Source organism: Cetorhinus maximus, chromosome 18, assembly GCF_964194155.1.
Source record: "Cetorhinus maximus chromosome 18, sCetMax3.hap1.1, whole genome shotgun sequence".
NCBI lineage: Eukaryota > Metazoa > Chordata > Chondrichthyes > Lamniformes > Cetorhinidae > Cetorhinus > Cetorhinus maximus.
The window spans coordinates 43634418-43657904 of record NC_135896.1 but is presented as its reverse complement, the minus strand read 5'-3'; the positions used below and the strand labels follow the sequence as shown (position 1 = coordinate 43657904).

The 23487-nt window shown below is 38.6% G+C and overlaps 1 protein-coding gene across 6 annotated transcripts in view; it reads left to right on the top strand.

Moving 5' to 3' along the window:
- Positions 1-23487, top strand: part of map4k5 (mitogen-activated protein kinase kinase kinase kinase 5) — a 148813-nt gene that overhangs the window by 38302 nt on the left and 87024 nt on the right. For 5 of the 6 annotated variants that reach the window (XM_078562542.1, XM_078562540.1, XM_078562546.1 and 2 more), the window contains 5 exons: positions 8324-8414; positions 18300-18364; positions 19449-19504; positions 21533-21580; positions 21901-21943. In XM_078562542.1, the coding sequence (XP_078418668.1) occupies positions 8324-8414; positions 18300-18364; positions 19449-19504; positions 21533-21580; positions 21901-21943 (303 nt within the window). Of the gene's footprint in view, positions 1-5382; positions 5504-8323; positions 8415-18299; positions 18365-19448; positions 19505-21532; positions 21581-21900; positions 21944-23487 lie in introns of all 6 variants that reach the window. The other variant, XM_078562544.1, reaches the window with a different exon arrangement.

The following is a 23487-nucleotide window of genomic DNA, read 5'->3' as shown; positions in this document are numbered from 1 at the left end:
GTTTGACAGCACATCACTTCCTTCAGAGTTGCGCAGAAGTGTCAGTTCTACTTAATATGCTTGAACCTCAATCTTCTGACACAGACAAAATGCTACAATCTAGTCAAAGCTAATCGAATAAAATGACTTCATCTGAGCTTGTTGTTGCTCTTATCCAGGTGGGGAAAAGATTTTTGTCGTTTCATCAGGAAAGATATCGGGCAATTATTAGATTTGTAGTTAACAAAAATCCTTTTCAGTACAAAATGCTTTCATTCTTAATGCCCGAGCAGGTATCTAAGTTTTTCTGACTTTTACCTGAACAATATGTTTTGATTCTACATGTATTGATGTAACGGATTCCTTGGTGCTTTATCTCCACAGTTCTGATTACACAGTGGGAGACACATCAAAGGTGTTTTTAAAATTATTTGTTCATGAAATGTGGGTGTCGCTGGCTAGGCCATTATTTGTTGTCCATCCCTAATTGCCCTTGAGGTGGTGGTGGTAATCCACTTTTTTTTTGAACTGCTGCAGTCTATGTGGTGTAGGTACATCCACAGTGCTGTTAGGAAGGGACTCCCAGGGTTTTAACCTAGTGACAGTGAAGGAGTGGCGCTGTAGGCTTTGGGGACTCGGGAGGCGAGTTATTCACTGCAGAATTCCCAGCATCTGTCCTGTAGCCACTGTAATTTGTATGGCTGGTCCAGTTCAATTTCTGGTTAGTGGTAACTGTCAGGATGTTTTGTTTCAAGTATCAAACATGTACATACATTGCATCTTGGAAGGGAATTCCAGGATTTTGCCCTAGCGACAGTGAAAGAACGATGCTATAGAATCAAGTTGGGTTGGTGTGGCTTGGAGGGGAACCAGGTGGTCATGTTCCAATGCATCTGTTGCCCTTGTCCTTCTGGATGGTAGAGGTTATGGATTTGGAAGGTGCTGTCAAAGGAACCTTGGTCAGTTACTGCAGTGCATCTCGTAGGTGGTACACTGCTGCCACTGTGCGTCAGTGGTGGAGGGAGTGAAGTTTCAAGTTAGTGAATTGGTGCTGAACAAGTGGGCTGTTTTGCCCTGGATCGTGTCAAGCTTCTCGAGTGTTGTTGGATCTGCACTCATTCAGGCAAGTGGAGTGTATTCCGTTCCACTCCTGGTTTGTGCTTTGTAGATGGTGGACAGGCTTTTGGGAGTTGAGGTGAGTTGCTCACTACAGAATTCCCAGCATTTGACCTGCTCTTGTAGCCACTGTATTTGTATGGCTGTGCCCGATACCGGGAGGTTCTCACAGACAAAAATAAAGCAGCTCTATAACGGCACCTTTGCATGAATGCACAATGTTTCCATTTTTTCTCTTCTTTCTGACATATTTATGTCTTCCTATTGTTTTCTCCTCTTTTGCGTTTCCCCATCTTCTCAGAAGGCATTTGTTCTAGGTGCAGTTCCACAGGTGGCAACAGACTTCTGGTGCCTCCTTCAAATGGTCAGTCTTCACTTTTGAGCTTAAGATAGCATGTGAAGATAGTGTGTCACCACTAAGCCTAACCCAACATCCACATGTGAACACTTTTTTTCAGCAATCACTGGAAGGAGCAGAAAACCCAGGTTTTTCTATCACCCTGTTCATAGCCCAGCAGAGTTGGTTGAGAGTTAATTGCTCACATACTAGGAATTGAACCTGAGAGAAATAGTTCACATGGGTTAGTAAAATACCAAGCAGTCTCCATCAGGTTATTGAGTCAAAATTAATGGCAGCCTCCTTGTGATTCAAATCTTGGGCTCTAAGTTACCTCTGGAATGAAATAAAGGTAATCTTTTAACAAACTTTGTGTTTCTTGAATTTGGGAATATAAATTAAGCCTCAAACAAGACTTCATAGTGAGTAGCAAACAGATTTGCAGCACAACCAATTGACTTTGAATCAACTTAACATATTTAAATCAGTTGGATAAATATCTGATTTGAGGGTAGAGGGTATTGGATACTTCTTATAACTTGATTCCTGAACTTTTGAAACATTGGAACTGCTACACCAAAGAAGGTAAATGGTAATAGATGAAAAATGCATGAGAGGTTGGATGGATGTTCTGGAGTTTACCTTCATTTAACTTTTTGATTAGGCATGTTAGGTAGAAACTAACAGTAAACTTTCAGGACAGTACAGTTTCACCTAGCTTGGTGACTTATACTATAGTGTACTCATTGCTGGTTTTGACATGCCCTTTTACATTTTTCATTGAACCAGAATTGATGTCTGGGTTTGATGGTAATAGACTGAGGGATGCACTGAACCAAGAAGTGATGATATACAATTCTGCTCCTGATTGTGCTCAATGCTTCAATGATGCCAAGTTTCAGGCTGCTAGCTGTGTCCTTAGTCGGTCCCACTAAGTGAGAAGGTATGAAGCCAAAAAGTGCCCCTTTTTGAACATACTATCACTTGGCTGAATCAGAAAGCAGATGAACTTCAGTCAGATGTGCACCACAAAGACCGGAAGAGGATTTAAGATGCCTGAGATCTGTCCCCAGGCCTCAGTCTGTTAGTTCATCACCAATCATCAATGCTGACGGGTCAATACTGCTCATAGAAAAAGTCCAAATTCTCGAAAGGGCAGAGCACTTTAACCACCTCCTCAATCGCCTTCATTCATCAATAAAGAAGCAAACAACAGGCTGCCACAGGTTGCCATTGATGGTGTCTTGACCCTTCCATGTTGTTAGAAACAATGAACACAAACAATGAACACAATCAGACTCTTGCCTAGCAGTATGGCTTCAGGATTTGATGCAATCACAGCTGAGGTTTACATGGCTGCAGGTCAATGCCTGGTCAAGAAGTTCATGGAACACTTTCAGTTTATGCGGGAGCAAGGAATCATTCTGCAAGAATACAAAGATGCTTCCGTTGTCCATCTGTACAAGGAGAAAGGAGCTCGCCAATCTTGTGACAATCTTAGAGGAATATCACTCCACTCTATTGCCAGAAAATTTTTTGCCAGGATCCTTCTGAACTGTTTAGTACAACATCTCAACCAAGATCTGCTGCTGGAGAGTCAGTGCGGTTTCAGAAAAGGCCGATGAACCACTGATAGTGTTTGCAGTTAGACAGTTCCAGAAGAAATACCAAGAACAGAACATGGATCTCACACCATCTTTGCTGACCTGACTAAGGTCTTTGACACAGTCAGCGGTGACTGCCTTTGGAAGGTGGTGGAAAAATTTGGCTGCCCTGAGAAATTCACCTCAATGGTTTGACAGTTCCAGGATGGCGCGCACACACATGTGTCCTAGATGATGGTGAGTCTTCCGACCCATTCTAGGCCACTAATGGAGTTAATCAGGGCTGTATGCTAGTGCAGCCCTCTTCATGTTTTTCTTTGTCATGCTCACTGATGCCTTCTATAATGGTGATCCTGGCATCACCGGATATTGTGAGGATGGGAAGCTGCTCAATTTAAGACAACTCCAGGCAAAGGATAAGGTCTCCAAAGACATACTTCACGATTCCCTGTTTGCCGATGACTGACTGTGCACTAGCTGCCCGTTCAGAGCTGACATGCGATGCAAAGTAGCATGGACTTGTTCTGCAATGCATGCTACAGCTTAGGGCTTTTCTGGTGATTTTAAGTCCAATCTTGAGCTCAAGGTTTCAGTCCATGACCAGAACCTGTCAGCAGTAGATACGTTCACCAATCTTGGCAGCACTGAGTCTTGAGCTATTGATGACAAGACACATGCAAGAATTGCCGAAACAAGTGTAACCTTTGGCAAACTTTGAATATCAGTCTGGGAATGAAGAGGAGTAAGTCTGCCTACCAAACTAAAAGTCTATAGAGCAATAGTCCTGCCCACCCTGCTTTTATGCATGTGAGGCTTGGCCTGTGTACTAGCATCATGCTAAGAAGCTCAATCACTTTAAGCTGCCTTTGGAAGCTTCTGAAGATCAGATGGCAAGATAGATTGAGAAACTGAGGTGCTGACTCAAGCTGGCATGCCAAGCTTCCACACCGTATTGAGACCGTCACAACTGAGTTGGGCTGGTCATGTAGCCAGAATGCTGACACTTGCTTACCAAAGCAAATCTTCTATGTAGAACTCAAATCTGGGGTGCATCCTCATGGTGGTCAAAGTGCTACAATGATATTCTGAAGGCTTTACTTCAGAGTTTTGATGTTGAATTCAAGTCTTGGGAGAAGCTCGCCCAAGATTGCCGCACCTGGTGCAATCAAACAACCAGTGCAGCCTCCTTCAATAGCAAGTGCATAACAGAGTCAGAGAAAAAACACAAGGAGAGGAAATCCCGAGACTGAAACTCATCCAAAACTCAGTTGTCTGCGATATCCTGTTCTATTTGCAGCAGAACTTTCCATGCACAGATTGGTCTTAGCAGTTACCTACATACCAAGCAGAGTCCTACCAACATACCAGATGATGAACATGATGATCTTTGACTTGAAGGATGAGCAAGGAGGGACTATAAAATAACATTGTTAGGTGTTTTACTATTTCAATCTTATGTAGACTAACTTGAGATATTGGAGCTATTCAATTTTGTAAATACCTGATGCGCATTTTCTAAGCTAGTGTTTGGAAGACTACCTCTAGAATTTTTGTACCAACCCCAAAAAAATGCAACAAAATTTTCCATTACATTTTAGTATTCTAAATTGGGACATCCCATGCGCTTTACAATACGTACTCAATTGAGATTATAGAATTCCTGATTCTTACAGCTGGAAAAATAACGGCAGGCCTCTTTTATTGCAACTTTGGATACTCCATTTAAACACAAGTTATAACATGTGCAGTTAAATTTTAGGCTTTCTGTTTCAGGAAATTTATGATTTTGAGGAGAAGGTCTTTGAATTATGCATGCACTATTGAACCTTCAGTCAAAATTTGATTTCAGCAGTTCAAAGTGAAATAATGATCTTAATGCAACAAATTGAAGGAGCAATGCATGTTATCTTTCACTGCCACCACAACATGAGTGTACCTGTAAAACCAGTTTTACATGTTTTAATATAGTGGCATGTTATTGAGGGCTGTGAATGTTTTGTTTGCAAACTACCATCTGTTGAAGACCACAACTACATAACCTATAGGATTAGTATGCAAATTGCCCTTGGTAACCACAATTTCCCAAAATTCTGATCTGGTTCATGTTCTTCTACAGCCATCTAAAATTTATTAGAAGCTATCTTCACCAATAATCCTCCTGCATCACTAGGGTGAGCAAGTCTTTGGCTTAATGGTAGCACTCCTGCATTGGAGTCATAAGGTACTGGATTGAACTCTATTCCATAAAAACCTGATGAGACTAGGCTCTGGATTAGTATCCAGTCTTTCTGTCTGCCCCATCATTTTATGGTATCTCACAACCTATACAATCTTCCTGCCATATAGGGCTACAATCCTAAGAGCTGGTTTAAAGATGGTTACGGCTGTGAAAGAAGCATTAAGGTCTTGGCCTGTCAAGCTGTTAATGAACCTGCAACTCTTTCTAATACAATATTCATTCCCTAAGGTAAGAGTGTGAAAATATGAGAACAACTTCACTGGGGTACCAAGCCTCTTTTAAGATTCACAGTTTGTGTGAAGGAAATACCTACAGAGTATACTACAGGCAAATATATCAATTTATTAGACCATCTTAAGTGCAGTAGAGATTTATTTTGATCTTGTCATTCTGTATGGAAGGCCCATATGCTTTTTTTCTGCTTATTCCTTGGGAGCAGGCTTTAGACTGACAACTTACAAAGGAGCTTAATACCAAATTTAATTTTCGAAATGATTGTCATAAAAGAGTTGCATTTTGCACTTGTTGGAACAATGGGGTTATTAGGATTCTGTTTGGGAAGGAAACTAAAACAATGCAAATCAAGTTATAGTATAATACTTTAATGCAAAAATGCTCCCCTAGTTTCACTTGGCAATAGTTCATGTGGAAGTATTCTGCAAGCTGTTTCCTTAATTTCAGGACTTGACATTAACTTTAGGGACACTTTCATCACAAGTAATCCAAAGCTGTTTTTTTTTTTAAAAATGTCAAATTCAATAAATATGTGATTATGGTAAATTTGTACAGTAAGGTGGTTGTAATGCATGCTTTCTCCTTCAAGGTTAGGAAAAGAGAGGGCAGCAATTTGAGCTGAATAATGCAGGGAAGGCTGGCAAAGAGATAATGAGACTAGAATGGGAATCAACATAAAAGGAAACCTAAAAATATTCTTCTGCATGTAAATACTAAGTGGGTAATAAGAGGTGGGGTGGGGCCTTTTGGGGACAAAGAAGGTTAAAGATGCTTACAGAGACAGGGCAAGACTAGAATACTTTTGAGTACTTTGTATTGATGTTTACTAAGGAAGTGCATGCTGACAAAAATCGATAGAAGTGGAGATGGTAGAGGTAATAGATGAGGTGAAAATTGGTAGGCAGCATATCCTGGAAAGCCTGGCTGTGCTTTGAGTGGATAAGGTCTGGATGGTTTACATCTCCGGATCATAATGGAAGTGGGCATGGAGATGATGGAAAGGATTTCATAAACTTCTGATCTTCCCTAGATACTGGGGAGGTGCCAGAGGATTGGAGTGCGGCATATATGACACCCTTATTCAAAGGGTGAAAGGACATTCCTAATAACTATAAGCCAATCCGTTTAATATCAGTGGTGGGGTAAGGTTTTAGAAACAATAATCAGAGGGGGAAAAAAAACAAGCACTTGGAGAGGATGAATTGATTGAAAGCCAGCACAGCTTTTATAAAAGGTAAATTGTGTTTGACTAATTTAATTGAATTTTTGATGAAGTAACTTAGAGGGTTGAAGGGGATGCAGCGGATTTTAAGAAGGTGTTGATGAAATAACACACAAAAGGCTGGTTAACAAAATTGAAGTTCATGAAATAATTGGGTCACTATCAGCTTGGGGAAAAATGGCTTAAGGATACAAAACAGCAGGTTGTCGTAAATGGTTGTTTCTCAGCCTGGAGAATAGTAGACAGTAGTGTTTCCCAAGGGTCAGTGCTAGGACCACTACTTTTATGACTTGGATGTTGGGATACAGATTAAAATTTCAAAATTTGCCCATGATATCAAACTTGGCAAACAGGAAGGATGATAACATTGACTGCAACAGGACGTAATTGGCTGGCAAGATGGGTAGACAAATAACAGATGGCATTTAATACAGAGGAGTGAGAGATGATGCATGTTGGCATAAGGTTTAGGGAAGGCACTATTTACTTAATGGCAGTTCTAAAGAGTGTGCAAGAACACAGCTACCTGGGGGTTCATGTGCATAGATCTCAAAATTCCTAAATTCTCTCAAGTAATGTAAGTGCAGATTATCTCCTATTGGAAGTTACAAAGGGTAGAGAAAGAAGCCCAGTCGTTCACATTTATTTGCCTAGGGAATGTTTGTTTGGGCTGGCCCAGAAAGCACTCAGCTATTCTGTTTATTTCTTCTATATTGTGGGAGTGTGGGGTCACCTAATTCTCTCTGCCAGCATGGCACAGGTCCACAGTTAGGGCAAAACAATTTTTTTTGAGTGAAGGAATGAGGAGCATAAAGCCCAGTACTAATTTTGCAGTAATTTTAGCAATTTTATCACCGCTTTGTTTATCTTTGTTTATTCTCACCTTTGGGTATGAGGAAATCATTTTTTTATGATGGGAAACTTTTTATTAACTATAATTAAACATTAATCCACAATTAGTGTTTTGCCTTTATTGAATAGGAGGGGTGACACTGCATTCACATTTTATAGTGAGCTGATTGAGGAAAGGGCTGTTCACGATTTAAGGCTTGTACAATAAATGGAGGGATAGTGACACCTGTAGGGTGGAAATATGTATAGCAAATGTGACACATTGCTTATAAAAATAAGCGAACTAACTTACATAATTGTGATAAAAAATTATAACAATTGAAAATCAGTGTGGCAAATCAGTTCTAATTTTTAATATGGTGATGTACAGCAATTCAATATTGCGCATGAAGATATATTAAAATGAAAAAAACTTAATATGTAGCAGCTTTTGTAGCCACCAGATGTTACAAAGTACTTTCCAACCAATCAAGTCCTTTTGAAGCGTAGTCACCGTAGGAAATACGGCAAACTCTCATAAATAATAACGTGATTATGATCAGATGAATGTCATCAGATGAATGTCATCGGCTGAAAATGGTGTGGGGGCAACCTTGTCAAAAACTGTGGATGGGTTGAGAATAATGAGGGATTGTTTACTGTGGTCACAGTCGCCTAATATGTTATTTGTGACTTTGAATATGTTTGAGTTAATGCAAGTATATACAGAGGTACTATAACGTCATTTTTCTTGTTTACAGGAGATGACTTTTCCATTATACAGCAAGAAATCTATATGGTAAAGGAGTGTAAGCATGCCAACATTGTGGCCTACTTTGGAAGCTATCTAAGGTGAAAATTGGAAATGTACATTTTATATTTTAAAGGAGTTTTCATTATATATGTTTTACTTAACCAAGTAAAGTTGTTACAAGTTTTAGTTCGGGGCTACTGAATACTGAAATCCATCAGCCAGTTAAATTCTGCATGTTTCTTAAGCAATGGAAAGTTTTCATGTGCTATTATTAAACCAGCCAAGAATAATTCCATTCAACGCACAGCACTCCCTTCAAATGAATACGCTTCATCCAGCCGAGTTCATTTAGGAGCAACAATGCAGCTTCAGGCTTTAAAGTGGAAGACCAAGCTGGCCTTGATTGGTATTTCACTGTTCCAAAGTCTCTCATACAGTGCTACCATATCTTTGTTATGTATGGGCCCCAAGAAAACTATTGGAACTAATTTCATGGACGTGGGGTTGCATGGATTCTTTGGGATTCTTTTTGAATTATTATCTGGTAGGGACTTTACCATTGTAAAATTAAAAAAAAGGAAATAAAGAGAAATTAAATATGCAAAGTATCTCCAAAAAGAAAACAAAATTGTGAAGGACAAAGAAATAAAAATAGAAAAAGCAATTTGAAAATAAACAGCAAATCTAACAACTTTGAGTGAAAATACTTACTGTAGCACAAATAATATACCAAGTCTGAAAATCATTCACTTTTTCCTGCCCTGTTCATCCCAATTTTTTTTTGTCAAATATTTGCACCTTTATGTTCTTTAAATTCTTTCATTTCTAAGGTACCATTCTACTACCTGTAGGGGTGGGCAAATGATTCAATGTCAAGGTATTCTTTTCTTCCCTTTTGGTTACCTCTGGTTGAAAATCATTTTGCATGCGCTCACTTTCTCCTCTTCTCAAGGCAGCTGACGGAAACTCACTATGGACCAAATTTGACATAGCCAGTCAATACTTCAAGGCATCAGTGAATTGTTAGGTCATAAATGTGATTAACCAAGAGTTTACCACAAATAAACAAATGGATGTTGACTGCTTAGCTCATACATTTCATGGCCTTATTTTCTGTAAACTCAGTCCCTAATGTGTAGTCTATAGGGAGAAATAATTTTTGCAAATAAAATGGCAATTTTAAAGTTTTTTCTACTAATTTAATAGTGCTAATTCAGTAAGAAGGTGCACAGCGATGCATGATGTAGCAACGTGCAAAATTACCAATATACTATATTAACCATGAAAATATTCATAAAATCCAGATCATATATTCCCTAGGCTTGAATTGCAACCCTATATTTAGAGGGCATAGAAACGTGGAACGTATTCAAAAGGAATTGACCTGCAAAATCATTAATGTAACCAAAATATATATAAAATATATATATTATTTATATATAATCTTTGTTTTTCTTTTGTTCTCCAATTCTGAGTGGTTTGTCAAGGATTTAACAGTGGGAATGACATCATTATCTGCTCTAGATTGATTCTTGCACGTGTTGTGCCTTGCACAAAATTTAATATTTAAAATGGTCAGCAATTATATTGAAAAACAATTCTTAATGCAACTGTTTTTGAACATTTGATTAAATGCACCAGCAATATTTAAAATACTTTGCAAATTTTGCCTGTACATGAAGTATAGTGACAAACTTTACCTTTTAAAACCCTTTCCTTTTTATTTGTATAATTGGTTCTTGAACAGTCTGCAAGATACTTGACTGTGGTTAGATTTAACTTTGCTGCTGAATAAGATCATGGCTGATCATCTCGTGTTTCAATTTCCACATTCCCATCCACCTAACCCCAATAACCTTTGATTCCCTTGCCTAACAAGAATCTGTCTGCTTCTGCCTTAAAAATATTCAATGGCGCCGCCTCCGCCACCTTCTGAGGCAGAGTTCCAAAGTTGCATAACCCTCAGAGAAAAAATTTCTCCTTATCTGTCCTAAAAGGACAACCCCTAATTTTAAAACAGTGCCCCCTAGTTCTGGATTCATCCACAAGAAGGAGCATCTTTTTGACGTCTACCATGTCAAGGCCACTCAGAATCTTGTATACTTCAATCAAGTCACCCATCACTCTTCTAAACTCCAGTGGAAACAAGCCCAGCCTGTCCAACTTTTCCTCATTAGACAGCCCAATCATTCCTAGTGTCAATCTAGTAAACCTCCTTTGAACCGCCTCCAATGCATTTATATTCTTCCTTAAATAAGGAGATCAAAACTGCACACACTATTTGAGGTGCTGTCTCACCAATGCCATGTATAACTGAAGCATGACATCCTTACTTTTTTTGTTCAATCCCTCTTGTAATAAAGGAAAGCATTCCATTAACCTCCTTTAATTACTTGCTGTACCTGCATACAAACTTTTTGTGACTCATGTACTAGAACACCTAGATCCCTCTGCACCTCAGAATTATGCAGCCGTTCTCCATTTAAGTTATACCCTGCTTTTTTTCATCTTTTTTCATCTCCAATGGCTCAGCAATATCCTGTAATTATGTTTTGCGTTACAATTAGCTAAACAATGCACTGTAAATGAGAATCTGCATTGCACTGTAAATGAGAATCTGCATTGCACCTTAGCTGCAAATTTTATGAATAAAAGCATGGTTATATTAGATTCATAATCAAAGTTAAAAGACCACAAAATTTGTTTTTGAGATTATTTAAAATAAGATTGTATAATTGGGAGAACAATAATCATCCCATTTATGTTTGGTTTTTTTCAGTTCTAAATAAATACAAGTAGACTGTTATAACAATGTATTGTTCTCAGAAATTAATTTTTTTTCAAGAATGAATCAAAGGAAGGAAATTTTCCCCTCAAGAATATTGATTAGACTCTGAGAATCCATGCCCAAGTACCTCCAACTCTCCACAGGTGGGAAAATGGCACGTATTGTAGGCAGTCAGTAAAGTAATGTTTACAACTGAAACATTTAAATATTTGATGGGTATGTTGCCATGGAATTTGTAAAATTCGGCTGAGGAAAATGCATAGAAACTGATAGTCACGCTTAAAAAGTCTCCAAGTTAATCCATTGAGAAATGCACACAGGTAGAATTTCCATTATGGAGATCTATTTGCCCATATGGAGTTCACACACTCTGAGATGAGGCATACCATGGTTTTTTGAGCCCCAATGCATGTTTATAGCAATCAAATGCCTGAAGGGGTATTGCTAGAAATTATCCAGCTGAAATTATCCAGGCTATCAGAACAGAACACTAGGTTTTGAGTGTTTGTCCAGTCCATGTCATTCATAATGTAACTGCGTATAAGCAGAATTATATTTGAAATTGATTAAATATTTCTCTGTTACGTTGGCCATTGACTGCAATAAGTGTTAGGGGGATGATGTGTACATCTTGTTTCGTGTAGGGCTTGTCATTTTCTGTGCTCATTTAAATCATAAAGGTAAAATCCTGATCACAAACTGCAACTTTAATCTAGAAAGTACTGCTACATTATATTCATTTTATGCAGTTCTCTGCTAGGTAGTTTTTGCAGTGAAGTACATTCTCCCTAAACAACACAATTTAGGGTTGCAGTAAGATGGTTCTTTTCCTGTCTCTGATTTTTGCACGTCTGGAAGTGAAAATCCTTAAAATAAAAGGAAGGGAATGGTTCTTCCTCAGATTTTTTTTAGTTCAATTAATGGCACCCTTTCAAGATAAATATCTTTGCCTGAGCTTGCTCCAGATTTTGAACATGGTGTATTGTCATAGGGAAGTGATTAAGGGGACAGGGCAGAGGAACGAGTCTTGGGAAATATCTTTTTCACACGTACAAATATGCTCTAATTGTGCTATAGACTTCAATGAATCTGAGAGGGACAAAAAGCTTTCTCATTATTTGCTTAAAGCTTACTAGGAAAGTTCACAGCTGAATCCTGCACTGTCAGTAATTGTCACCTTTGGGGCAGACAGCAAATAAAATGACTTTTGCCAGTCACACACCACACACATTCACAAATTCCAAACTTTCTGTAACAAAAATAATTAATTCAATCCCCAGTTGTCTTTTTTTTCCTTTCACTTGACAAGTCGAGAGAGAGGGGAACAAGGGCTGCCAGAAAAAGATCCAACAATACCATGTTTGTTGTGTTAATGGCACATTAAAAACAGGAATTGTTGTACAGTTTCATTGCATAAATATTGCCAACTGTTTCCATGTAAATAAGGGAGATCTAGTGAAAAGTTAAGTACTAAAGCTCAATTATGCTTGCTTATTTGTCTGTTAATGTATGGCATAATCTTTGAGCAACCCTACCCTTTCAGAAGAATTTAGTATTCTTTGGAAAAACTTATAATGGTTCGCTGTACTTTCTTAAAATGCCTCTATACCTCAAAAATTGAACAACCTTTAAAGGATCATAATGAAACATTTGTCAAAGTTGTCATCTGGCTTCAGTGTTCTGCTTTTGGATTTTCACCAATTTTGAGTGACTTCCTGTCTAAACTCCCCCCACCCCCACTATTTCCTGTGAGAGTGGGTGAAGTTGAGCTGTGTTTATGCTTGACCACTAACTTGTCTAAGTTTCAAACTTTTCCTTTTTTTTAAACCTTCAATGATTTCCTCTTGGACCTTCTGGTTAATTTCAGTATCGGGATATTATGATTCAGAGGTGGAGCTGAAGAATTGGATAGATTTTCAGTTTCTTTAAGCTCAAAGGACATTTGCTGAAAGTGTGCACATATGGATGCCTGGTGAAAATAGGATTGGGCTTGGTTGTATCACCAGCTCTCTATTACCAAGACTACCTATTTCCACCTCCATAATATTGTCCCCCTCTGCCTCTGCCTAGGCATTCATCTACTAAAACCCTTATACATGCCTTTGTAACCTCTAGACTCGCTTTCCTAACTGTTGTCTCATCTTGCACCGTCTAGACTTGAGATTCATAACTCTGCTGTTCATATCCTAAGTTGCACCATGTCCCATTCACTCATCACCCCTGTACTCACCGATCTGTATTGGCCCCTGGTCCGGCAGCATCTTAATTTTGAAATACTCGTTCTTGTTTTCAAATCCCTCCATGACCCCACAGCTTCCTGACTGCAACCTCCTTAGCCATCTATGCTTATCCACTACCTGCAAGCCACCCTTCAGGCTACACAATATTCTGACTTGGAAGTATACCACCATTCCATCAGTGTCACTGGATCAAAACCCTGGAACACCTTCCTAATGGCACTAGTAGTACCTCCATCAGATGGATTGCAGCAGTTCAAGAAGGTGGCTTACCACCACTACCTTGAGGGCAATTAGCGGTGGCCACAAATGCTGGCTTTATCACTGATGCCAACACCCCATGAAATAATTTTTTTAAAAATCAATTTTTGGCCTGTTGCACATCTCTGGTTTTCTTGGCTTCACAATTGGCTGCTGTGCCTTCAGCTTCCAAGGCTCTAGGCTCTGGAATTCTCTCCCTTAAACCTTCTGCCCCTCTACCTCAAAACTATTTTTGGCCATCTATATTAAATATCTCTTTATAAGGCGTGCTGTTGAATTATGCTTGATTATTGCTCCTGTGAAGCACCTTGGGACACCTTACTATGTTAAAGATGTTATATAAACACAAGTTGTGGGTATGACTACTCTGGGAGAAGGGGTGTGCATGGATGGAGAGTTAGAAAACATGCCAACTTTCCTTTTGTCGAATGCCGTACCAAGCAAGGAGTCCAATTTCAGGAGGAGGAGGACAAGTTTGGCAAGAAGAGAAAAGGCTAATTAGAAGAAGTGGACATTCTATCCTCATACAATGAACAAAGACTGACCTCATTGAGCTTGACTTCATAGATTTTATCTGGACCTTTATAAGTAACTTGAGACACTGGATTTGTTTTTAGAAATTAGTATGTTGGAAACTTTCCACTAGTGGGCATGATTACCAACTTAATTCTCTGATCATGGTATTGAAGTCAAAACATGTTAAAAGTACCCATGTACATATTTATGAAAGAGCAATCGTTTGACAAAACATTGTTTCGTTGAGGTTGTAGCTAGCCGGTTGGATAAGGGGAAACCTGTGGATGTATTATATTTGGATTTTCAGAAAGCATTCAATACACTACCACATGAGGTTAATATACCAAATTAGGTCTCATTGGAATTGTGGGTCATATATTATCATGAAATGAGGATTGGCTAATGAACAGAAAAGAGTAGGAATAAATGGGTCGGGATGATGGGCTGTAACTAGTGGGACACTGCAAGAATCAGTGCTTGGATCTGAGCTGTTTACAGCCTATTTCAATGATAGATGAGGGGATTGACTGTAATGCATCCAAGTTTGCTGACGGTGCAAAGGTGGGAAAGTCAGCTGTGAGAAGGACACAAAGGTTGCGAGGGGTTAAAGACAGGCTGAGTGGGTAGGAAGGTGTCAGTTGGAATATAACGTGAGGGAAATGTGAAATTATCCTCTTTGTTGGAAAAATAGAAAGTGTGTTTTTTAAATGGTGAGAGACTGGGAAATTTTGGTATCCAAAGGAACCTGGGTGTCCTTGTGCATGAATCACAAAGTTAACATTCAGGCATAGCAGACAATTGGGGAAGCAAGTAGTCTGTTAGCCTTTATTGGAAAGGGATTAAAGTCCAAAAGTGAAGAAGCTTTACTGCAATTATATAGAGAAAGAAAAATCCCAAAGGGAGGACCCACCATCCGTGGTCAACTAAAAAAGTTAAAGACAGTATCAAACTTAAAGATAAAGCATATAATTGTGCAAGGACAGGTGACAGGTTCGAACATTAGACAGAATATAAAGAACAGCAAAGAATGACAAGATTAATGAGGGAAAAAATAGGGTACAAGAGAAAGCTAGCTAGAAATATAAAGACTGATAGTAAGAGTTTCTATAGATATTCAAATAAGAAGAGTTAACAAACTGAGCATTGGTCCAATAGTAAGTAAGCCTGAGGAATTAATAATAGAAAATAAGATGACAGAAAAATTGAACAGGTATTTTGCATCAGTCTCACTATAGATGATAGTAACATCCCAGAAGTAGCTGTAAATCTTGAAATGGGAGGGAGGAATTATAATCACCAGGAAAGTGGCATTGAGCCAGTTGTTGGAGCTGCAGGCTGACAAATCCCTGGACCCTGATGGACTTCATCCTAGTTCTTAAAAGAAGTGGCTAGTGAGATAGTTGATGCATTGGTTTTAATTTTCCAAAATTCCCTGGATTTGGGGAAGGTTCTATTAGATTGGAAAATGGCAAATGTAATTCCTTTATTCAAAAAGGGAGAGAGACAGTAAACAGGAAACTACAGGTCAGTTAGCTTAGGAAAAATGTTAAAGTTATTATTAAAGATGTTATGGCAGGGCAGTTAGAAAAATTCAAGGCACTCAGGCAGAGTCAACATGGTTTTGTGAAAAGGAAATTGTGTTTAACCAAATTATTGGAGCTCTATGGAGGAGTCACATGCTTTGGATAAAGAGGAACCGGTGGATGCACTGTACTTTGATTTCTAGAAGGCATTTGATAAGGTGCCACTTCAAAGGTTATTGTGGAAAATAGAAGCTCATGCTATAGGGGGTGACATATTGGCATAGATAGAAGATTAGCTAGATAAGAGGGAACAGTTGGCATAAATGGGTTTTTGTCTGGTTGGCAGGATGTAATTAATGAGTGGTGTGCCACAGGGATCAGTGTTGGGCCTCAACTTTTTTGTGATTTATATAAATGACTTTGATGAAGGGACCGAAGGTATCTTTGCTAAGCTTGCTGATGGCACAAGGATAGGTAGAAAAGTAAGTTGTGAAGAGGGCATGAGGAGGCTACAAAAGGACTTAAATTGGTTAAATGGGTGGGCAAAGATCTGGCAAATGGAGTATAATGTGGGAAAATGTGAAATTATCCATTGTGGCAGGAAGAATAAAAAGCGTATTGTCTAAATGGTGAGAGATTGCAGAGCTCGGATTCGGAATGATCTAGGTGTCCTCGTGCATGAATTGCAAAGGGTCAGTATGCAGGTACAGCAAGTAATTAGGAAAATTAATAAGAATGTTATCGTTTATTGTGAGGGGAATTGAATACAAAAGTAGGGAGGTTGTACTTCACTGTACAGGGCACTGGTGAGACCACATCTGGAGTACTTTGTACAGTATTGGTCTCCTTATTTAAGGAAGGATGTAAATGCGTTAGAAGCAGTTCAGAGAAGGTTTACTAGACTAATGAAATGGCTAGGTTGTCTTATGATGAAAGGTTAGATAGGCTAGGCTTGTATCCACTGGAGTATAGAAGAATAAGAGGTGATGATTGAAACCTTTAAGATCCTAAGGGTGGATGTGGAGAGGATGTTTCCTGTTATGGGAGAATCTAGAACTAGAAGTCACTGTCTGTCTAAAAATAGGCATCACTCATTTAAGACAGAGATGAGGAGAAATTTTTTCCCTGAGGATCATGAGTCTTTGAAACTCTCTTCCTTTCAAAGGCGGTGGAAGCAGCGTCTTTGAATATTTTTAAGACAGAGCTAGAAAGAGTGTTGATAACCTTTCATTCCCTTGCATGTTGGGGCTAGGCAGGAATGTGGAGTTGAGGTTATAATCAGATCAGCCATGATCTTATTGAATGGTGGAGCAGGCTTGAGGGGCCGAGTAGCCTACTCCCCCTCATTCTTATGTTCGTATGTATGTATAGAGCCTTGATGACACCGTACCTGGAGTACTCTGTACAGTTTTGTTGGTCTTGTCTAAGGAAGGATGTACTTGCCCCAGAGGGAGTGCAACAAGGGCTCATTGGACTGATTTCTGAGTTGAGGGAATTATTCTGAGAAGCGATTGAGTAAACTAAGCCTACATTCCATAGAATTAAGGAAAAAGAGAGATAATGTAATTGAAACATATAAAATTCCTAGTGAGGATAGGGTAGATGCTGGGAGAATGTTTTCTCCTAGCTAAGGAGTCTGGATTAAGGGGTCACAGACTCAGAATAACGGTTGGTTGTTTAGAACTTTGAGTAATTTCTTCACTCAAAAGGTTGTGAATTTTTGTAGCATTTTTTTACCCCAGAGGTCTGTGGGTGCTAAGTTTGTATGTATATTTGTATGGGTGTTTACTAAGGAAGAGGAGGCTGACGAAACATTGGTAGAAGTGGGAGATGGTAGAGGTCATGGAAGGGGTGAAAATTAGGCACGATGGAGGGAGAGGGGGAGGGGGGGTGCCACAGTTTCAAATAAGGAGTTGGCTATTTAAGGATTGAGATGAGAAGGAATTTCTTTACTTAAAGGGTTGTGGATGTTTGGAATTCTATACCCAAGAAGGCTTTTCATGTTCAATTGTTGAACATATTCAAGACAGAGATTGATAGATTTTTGGAATTAAGGGCTATGGAGATAATGTGGGACGGTAAATTTGAGGTAAAAGACCAGTCATGATTGTATTGAGTGGCAGAGTAGGCTCGAAGAGCCGAATGACCTATTTCTGCCCTATTTCTTATGTTGTCGCAAGTATTCTAAAAATGCTGTTCAAGAGCTACAGTAAGATAAGAAATTCTCTGTCATACAATAGCTTCAAAAAATAATTTTTCTTAGTGTGATTTATGGTGTGTGGTATCTGAGAATGACCTTATTAAAATTATTTACTCAATCGTCATCCACACTCCGTGGACCCCAAGGGTGGATTTTTGTAACTAGTGATTGTATTTTTTTGCTTTGGAAAACATTTCACTGTATGGATTGCTTTTCTTTCATAAACACTGCTATAGATCCTTATGAGTTGTATAGATTTTTCCACTTCTTTGATTGAGATAACATTTAATGAACTATTTTTTAATGATTTTTCTTAAAGTGCAGCAGTGGTTTTAGATTTTCTTTCTCTGACCTCTACTAATCAGTACAGCCATTTGTGAACAATAAAATGAATTTCTATTTTCCAATGCATAACTTGAGCTTTAAACGTTTTCTAAAAGCTATTTTATATTTTTTAGCCGTGAGAAGTTATGGATCTGTATGGAATACTGTGGAGGTGGATCACTTCAGGATATGTACCATGGTATGTTGCTTGAATTCTCATCGTCATTTGTCCACCACTTCCTTCCCCCATCACAGGACCAATTACCTCTGAAGCAATTGGACCTCCTGTCAGCTCGGTCATCCTTCCAGGCGCCTTTGAGCCACTTACCTGGGAACCATTGATGACAGCTCGATCTTTCATTCCACTGCCACCTGCAGCTTAATGTTGGGTGTGCCTCAGAACTCGCTATTTAGGCGCACTGATTGCTGCCTCAAAACCTGAATTTTCTAGTCTGCTGCCTTTCAGATATGCATTAAACTGATGTCTTGTTGGTGTTAAATTGCCAATGTTAAAGAATCACTGAGATTATTTGACAAGCATGGAGTTGTATTCAGGCGCCAAATAAATACAAGCCTGTCCTTTTAATGTCACTGAAGTTCACGCAATAGCTTTCCTTGGACATTTAGTGATTTATTTTCCATTCTTTTTGTTTCAGCTAGTTTTGATGTCTCTGCCACTGAATTGATAAGAGCTATCAGTGCTGTGGCATGTCTGCAGAATAAAAGTTTTATTTTTGTATAACTTAGTTTACTTTATGTATTGATAATCTGCTACTTAAAGGCCTCTGCAGCAATATCAGGAGTCTTCACTCTGTTTGCACTTGATTCCCTAGACCCCTCCCCTACCTTCTGGTCTACCCTCTGCTCGTTTTCTGTTTTATTGATTCAACACCTTTGTCTCCCTCTTCCTTTGTCTCTGGGTTTCTGTTTTATTTCATGCAGTTGTGTTCGTATTCTCACTCAATTATCCCCATTTTTTGTACACTCTCCAGTCCCTGGTATTGTTTTCCCTTCACTGGTAGCATGCGCTCCTTCCATCTCTTCATTCTCCTCTCCACCCACCCCACCCCACCTACTCATCCCCATAATCCAATAATTTTCGTTCTACTGTTCATTGTTTAGTTCCTTTACTACAATAATAGAATTGTACAAATTTGATTTGATCTAGCTTGAATGTACTTTGAGGACTTTCTTATATTCGTTTTCTTAACATCTACAGAAGTAGACTCATTACTAATAGACTAAGTAACTAATGAACTATGTTAAATGTTTTGCTTCTCCAGTAACAGGACCCCTGTCGGAACTACAGATAGCTTATGTTTGCAGAGAAACCTTGCAGGTAGGATCATGGTGTCTCTTATATTTTGAATATTAAGAATTCCTTGCCAGAAGCTAGATCAGTGCATTTTTGTGATATTAAACTGATGTTAGTACTCGTATTCCGAAAAAAGGCAAAACTGAACAGAACAATTGCAGGCCATTTATCCCAATGCCATTCATTAATGTTACTTTATCAATAATTGTAAATAAAAGAGCTGATTATTTGGGACCACAGCCTAGCCCTTGCTGATAAATATAATGGAAAATCCCTCGTGCTCTCCAGAGTTAGCAATAACAGCGAGGACTCATGTCTGCTAACTTGTCTATGCTTGGGAAATGAATTATCTATCCATTTTAAAATGAGCAGCACCCTCCAATTTCCACTATTCACCACCAAGGCGAGACAGTGGAAACTCAGTATCAGCCCAAAATTTGCATAATGGATGGGATTTTGATACTGATCCCAGAAGGGTGCAACAGTCAGGACAGATTGAAAAAAGAGGTGACTGGGGTGTGACCTGATGAAGATTTTTAAGATTATAAAAAGGTTTGGTATAGTCATGGAACAATGTGTCTAGGTAACACTCTCCCTTCTTGATGTCCCTCAATGTCTGCAACTCGAACTCCAGCTCAGCAACTCTGAGCCAAAGTTGCCTAAGCTGCAGGCATTTATGCAGATATGGTTATCTGAGAGTGCAGTGCATAGATTCCCACATGCTGCAGGCACTGCGCACCATCAGCCCTGCCATTTCTCTACAAACTTATTTATTTAATTCATCAATTAGTTAATAATTTACACTGGTAAAATAAGATAAAAAGTTGCACTCAACTAGCTTGGAGACGAGGAAGAAAACTCACCAAATACTGGAGGCTGAAAAAAAGTAGAAAAAGGAGGACCTCTTTGCCCCTTTGCATCAAATTCCCACCTGAACTAAATTCCCAACTAAAAACCCTGTTTGTGCTTCACTCTGGCATAGTCTCCTTTCTGTGTGTCCCTTACTGAGTGCAGTTTGAAATACCTGTCTGCTTATGTAGAGCTTCTGATGAGCCACCTTAGCTTCCTAGGACCAGTATTTCTTCTTATCCAAGAAAATCACAAATGATCCCTTCACAATTGATGCAAACTCGTAAAAGCCCTTCTCAAACATTTTTTAAAATCAATTACAGATTTCACAGACATTTCAGAAATTACAAATTTTTCCCTACTGTACTGCTTCTGGTCCAAAGGTTGTCACAATATAGAAGATACTTCCACTTTTGTGGTAATCAAAAAGTAGGGGCTATACCTATAGATACTAATACATTCAATAAAGATTTCGGGCGAAATCTTTTTACTCTGGTTGGAATGTGGAATTTGCTTCTGCAGGGAACACTTGAGGCAAATAACATAGATGTATTTATGGGGAACCTGGATAAACAAACGAGAGAGAAAGGAATAGAAGTTTATGCCTAATAACATTAGATGAGGTAGGGTGGAAGGAGGCTGCAATGGAATATAAATATTGACATATCAACAGATTGATGCATTATATTGCTAAATCAGTAAAGAATAAAATGTTATGCTGAAACTGTACAGTACTTGAGTCAGACCACTACTGTATTTACTTTTGGTTATTTAAGAGACGAGAGACATTTATGCCGGTAAGGAAATAGGGACTAAACCTGACCTGAGTTACTAAATTACATAGGAAGATTGAAGAAGTGCAACAGGACCATGGAGAAATAAAATATGAGATAGCAAACAGTGTAGAGAAGATAAATCTGGAGGTTTATTTCAGGATTTGCTGTGAAGGTAGAACGTGTGATATTGTTAAAGGCAAGTTTAAGATTTATGTAATTAAAAAGAGCATTTAATGTTTTCAAGTGGGTAGTGATGAGAGATAGCTGAATGTTATAAGGGGTGGGACTGCAGATTTTTTCTTTGGACGAGGCAAATGGAGATCCATGGCCGTTCTCCTTTGTAGTTGTTTGAGTAACTCTAGTTCATTCCTGTGTCATTCTGCAATTTATTTTGTGTGTACTTGATGACATTAAGCTTATTTTGTAGGGTCTGGGCTATTTGCACAGTAAAGGAAAAATGCACCGAGATATAAAGGTAAGATTAAATGTGCATTTTAGTTGTAAACTTCTGAAAGCTACATTTTTTTAAAGCTTTTGTTGTCAAATCAAACTGTATACATCTTGTGTTAGAGTGAAAATTAGCTATTCTGGGCTGTATTGGTGAACAGCCTATTTGGCTGTTAAAAGAACAGAAAATAATAGTAATTTCCTTGTATATAACAAGAGTCAAGAATGCATTAACAGAGGCTTGGAAAAGGTTGGGTACCTTCTTGGAAAAACTAAGATTAAGAAAATAACCAGCTGAACACTACCTATTCACTACATCATCCCTAAAATCAAACTGTTTTCTTTTAGGGGGCAAACATTTTACTGACAGACCATGGTGATGTAAAGTTAGGTAAGTATTATGACCCAGGATTTGCTACATTTATCAAATGTATGTTAGCTGTTAAAATATTATGGTGATGCTTAAAAGGTACTGAATTCACTGTTCTTCATCATTGTTTATTGTCAATTTCCTAACCTCTTTGTTGAGGAATAATAGGGGAAGAAGATATTAAAGAATCAAGTTATTAAAATATATGACCGACAATTAGCAATGTTGTATGACAGTGTAAATTCCTTGAAATGTATACTTAGTATATCCATTGGCAGAACACTCGTAATTCTGAGGACGTTGGATGTTTAATTCTTTCCTTACTAACTCTGCCTCCGTTCCTGGTCTAGGGTCCCACCTCCATTGCAGCACTTTTGCTGCCTACCTTGGCTGAAATCAAACATTTTAGCACAGTCAAATATCGAGTCTGTGATTTCTTTGGTCTTTGACTCAATGACGCAATTGCTCGTACACTTACCACTGAACCACTGAGGAGATTGCAAGTGGGTTGTCAGTTCTCAAGTGGAGTATAATGGTTTGAGCCCACATTTGACAGGCTGCCAGGTTTCCAAATGTGCCTGGACTATTGAAGAGATACTAAGTGCAGGAGTGACAAATTTTAGGGTACTATGGTATTCTATCTTGGACGTTTTGGGTGAAAAGAGGAAGGGAAAAAGAGACTGAAATAACTTGAAGAAACTATTAACACCCTGAGTGTTTTTTTTTTGGTACAGGATTACTATTGAGGGCCCATTTTTAAGCATGACAGCATGGAAATTGTAAGGCACCTGAAATAATATTTCAAATGAGATTTACACCTTTTCAGCGTACCAAACATTTTAAAATTCTTAGATAAAAGCAAAATACTGCAGATGCTGGAAATCTGAAATAAAAACAGAAAATGCTGGAAAAACTCAGCAAGTCTGGCAGCATCTGTGGAGAGAGAAACAGAGTTAATGCTTCAGAGCTGAAGAATTGTCATACATACTCAAAACGTTAACTGTTTCTCTCTCCACAGATGCTGCCAGACCTGCTGAATTTTTCCAGCATTTTCTGTTTTTTGTTTTTAAATTCTTCGTTATTGTATAAGTTCTGGATACCAGATATAAATTAAAATGTACAATCCAAACTGTAAAAATATTTGCTGAAAGCTGTGTGGCATGATAGCATGCTGTCTCATAACAGATAGCTATCTGTTATGCTACTCAGCTATGTAGACCAGGAGAATCACTATTTCATTCCTGTATCTCTGATTAGCTGATCACAACTAAGTAGGGGTTTTACAGTTGGTTAGAATGTTAAATCGGGAAGAGTGAATCCCCACAAGATTCCAGGAAATTGCATCCACAGATAATACAAAACTGGTTTTGCTGCCTTGCTTCACATTGCCAATTAGCCTGAGGATACTGGATTTGGGCATAACTACAGGTAGTGTCTGCTTTAGCTTATTTTCATTCCTCTGTTGAGAATTTAAAATGAACATCATTCGTTTAGTATTCCTAACTTGAGAAACTTTGCAAAAGATATTCTCGCTTCCCTTTCTGCATTTGTAGTGTCCTTATCCA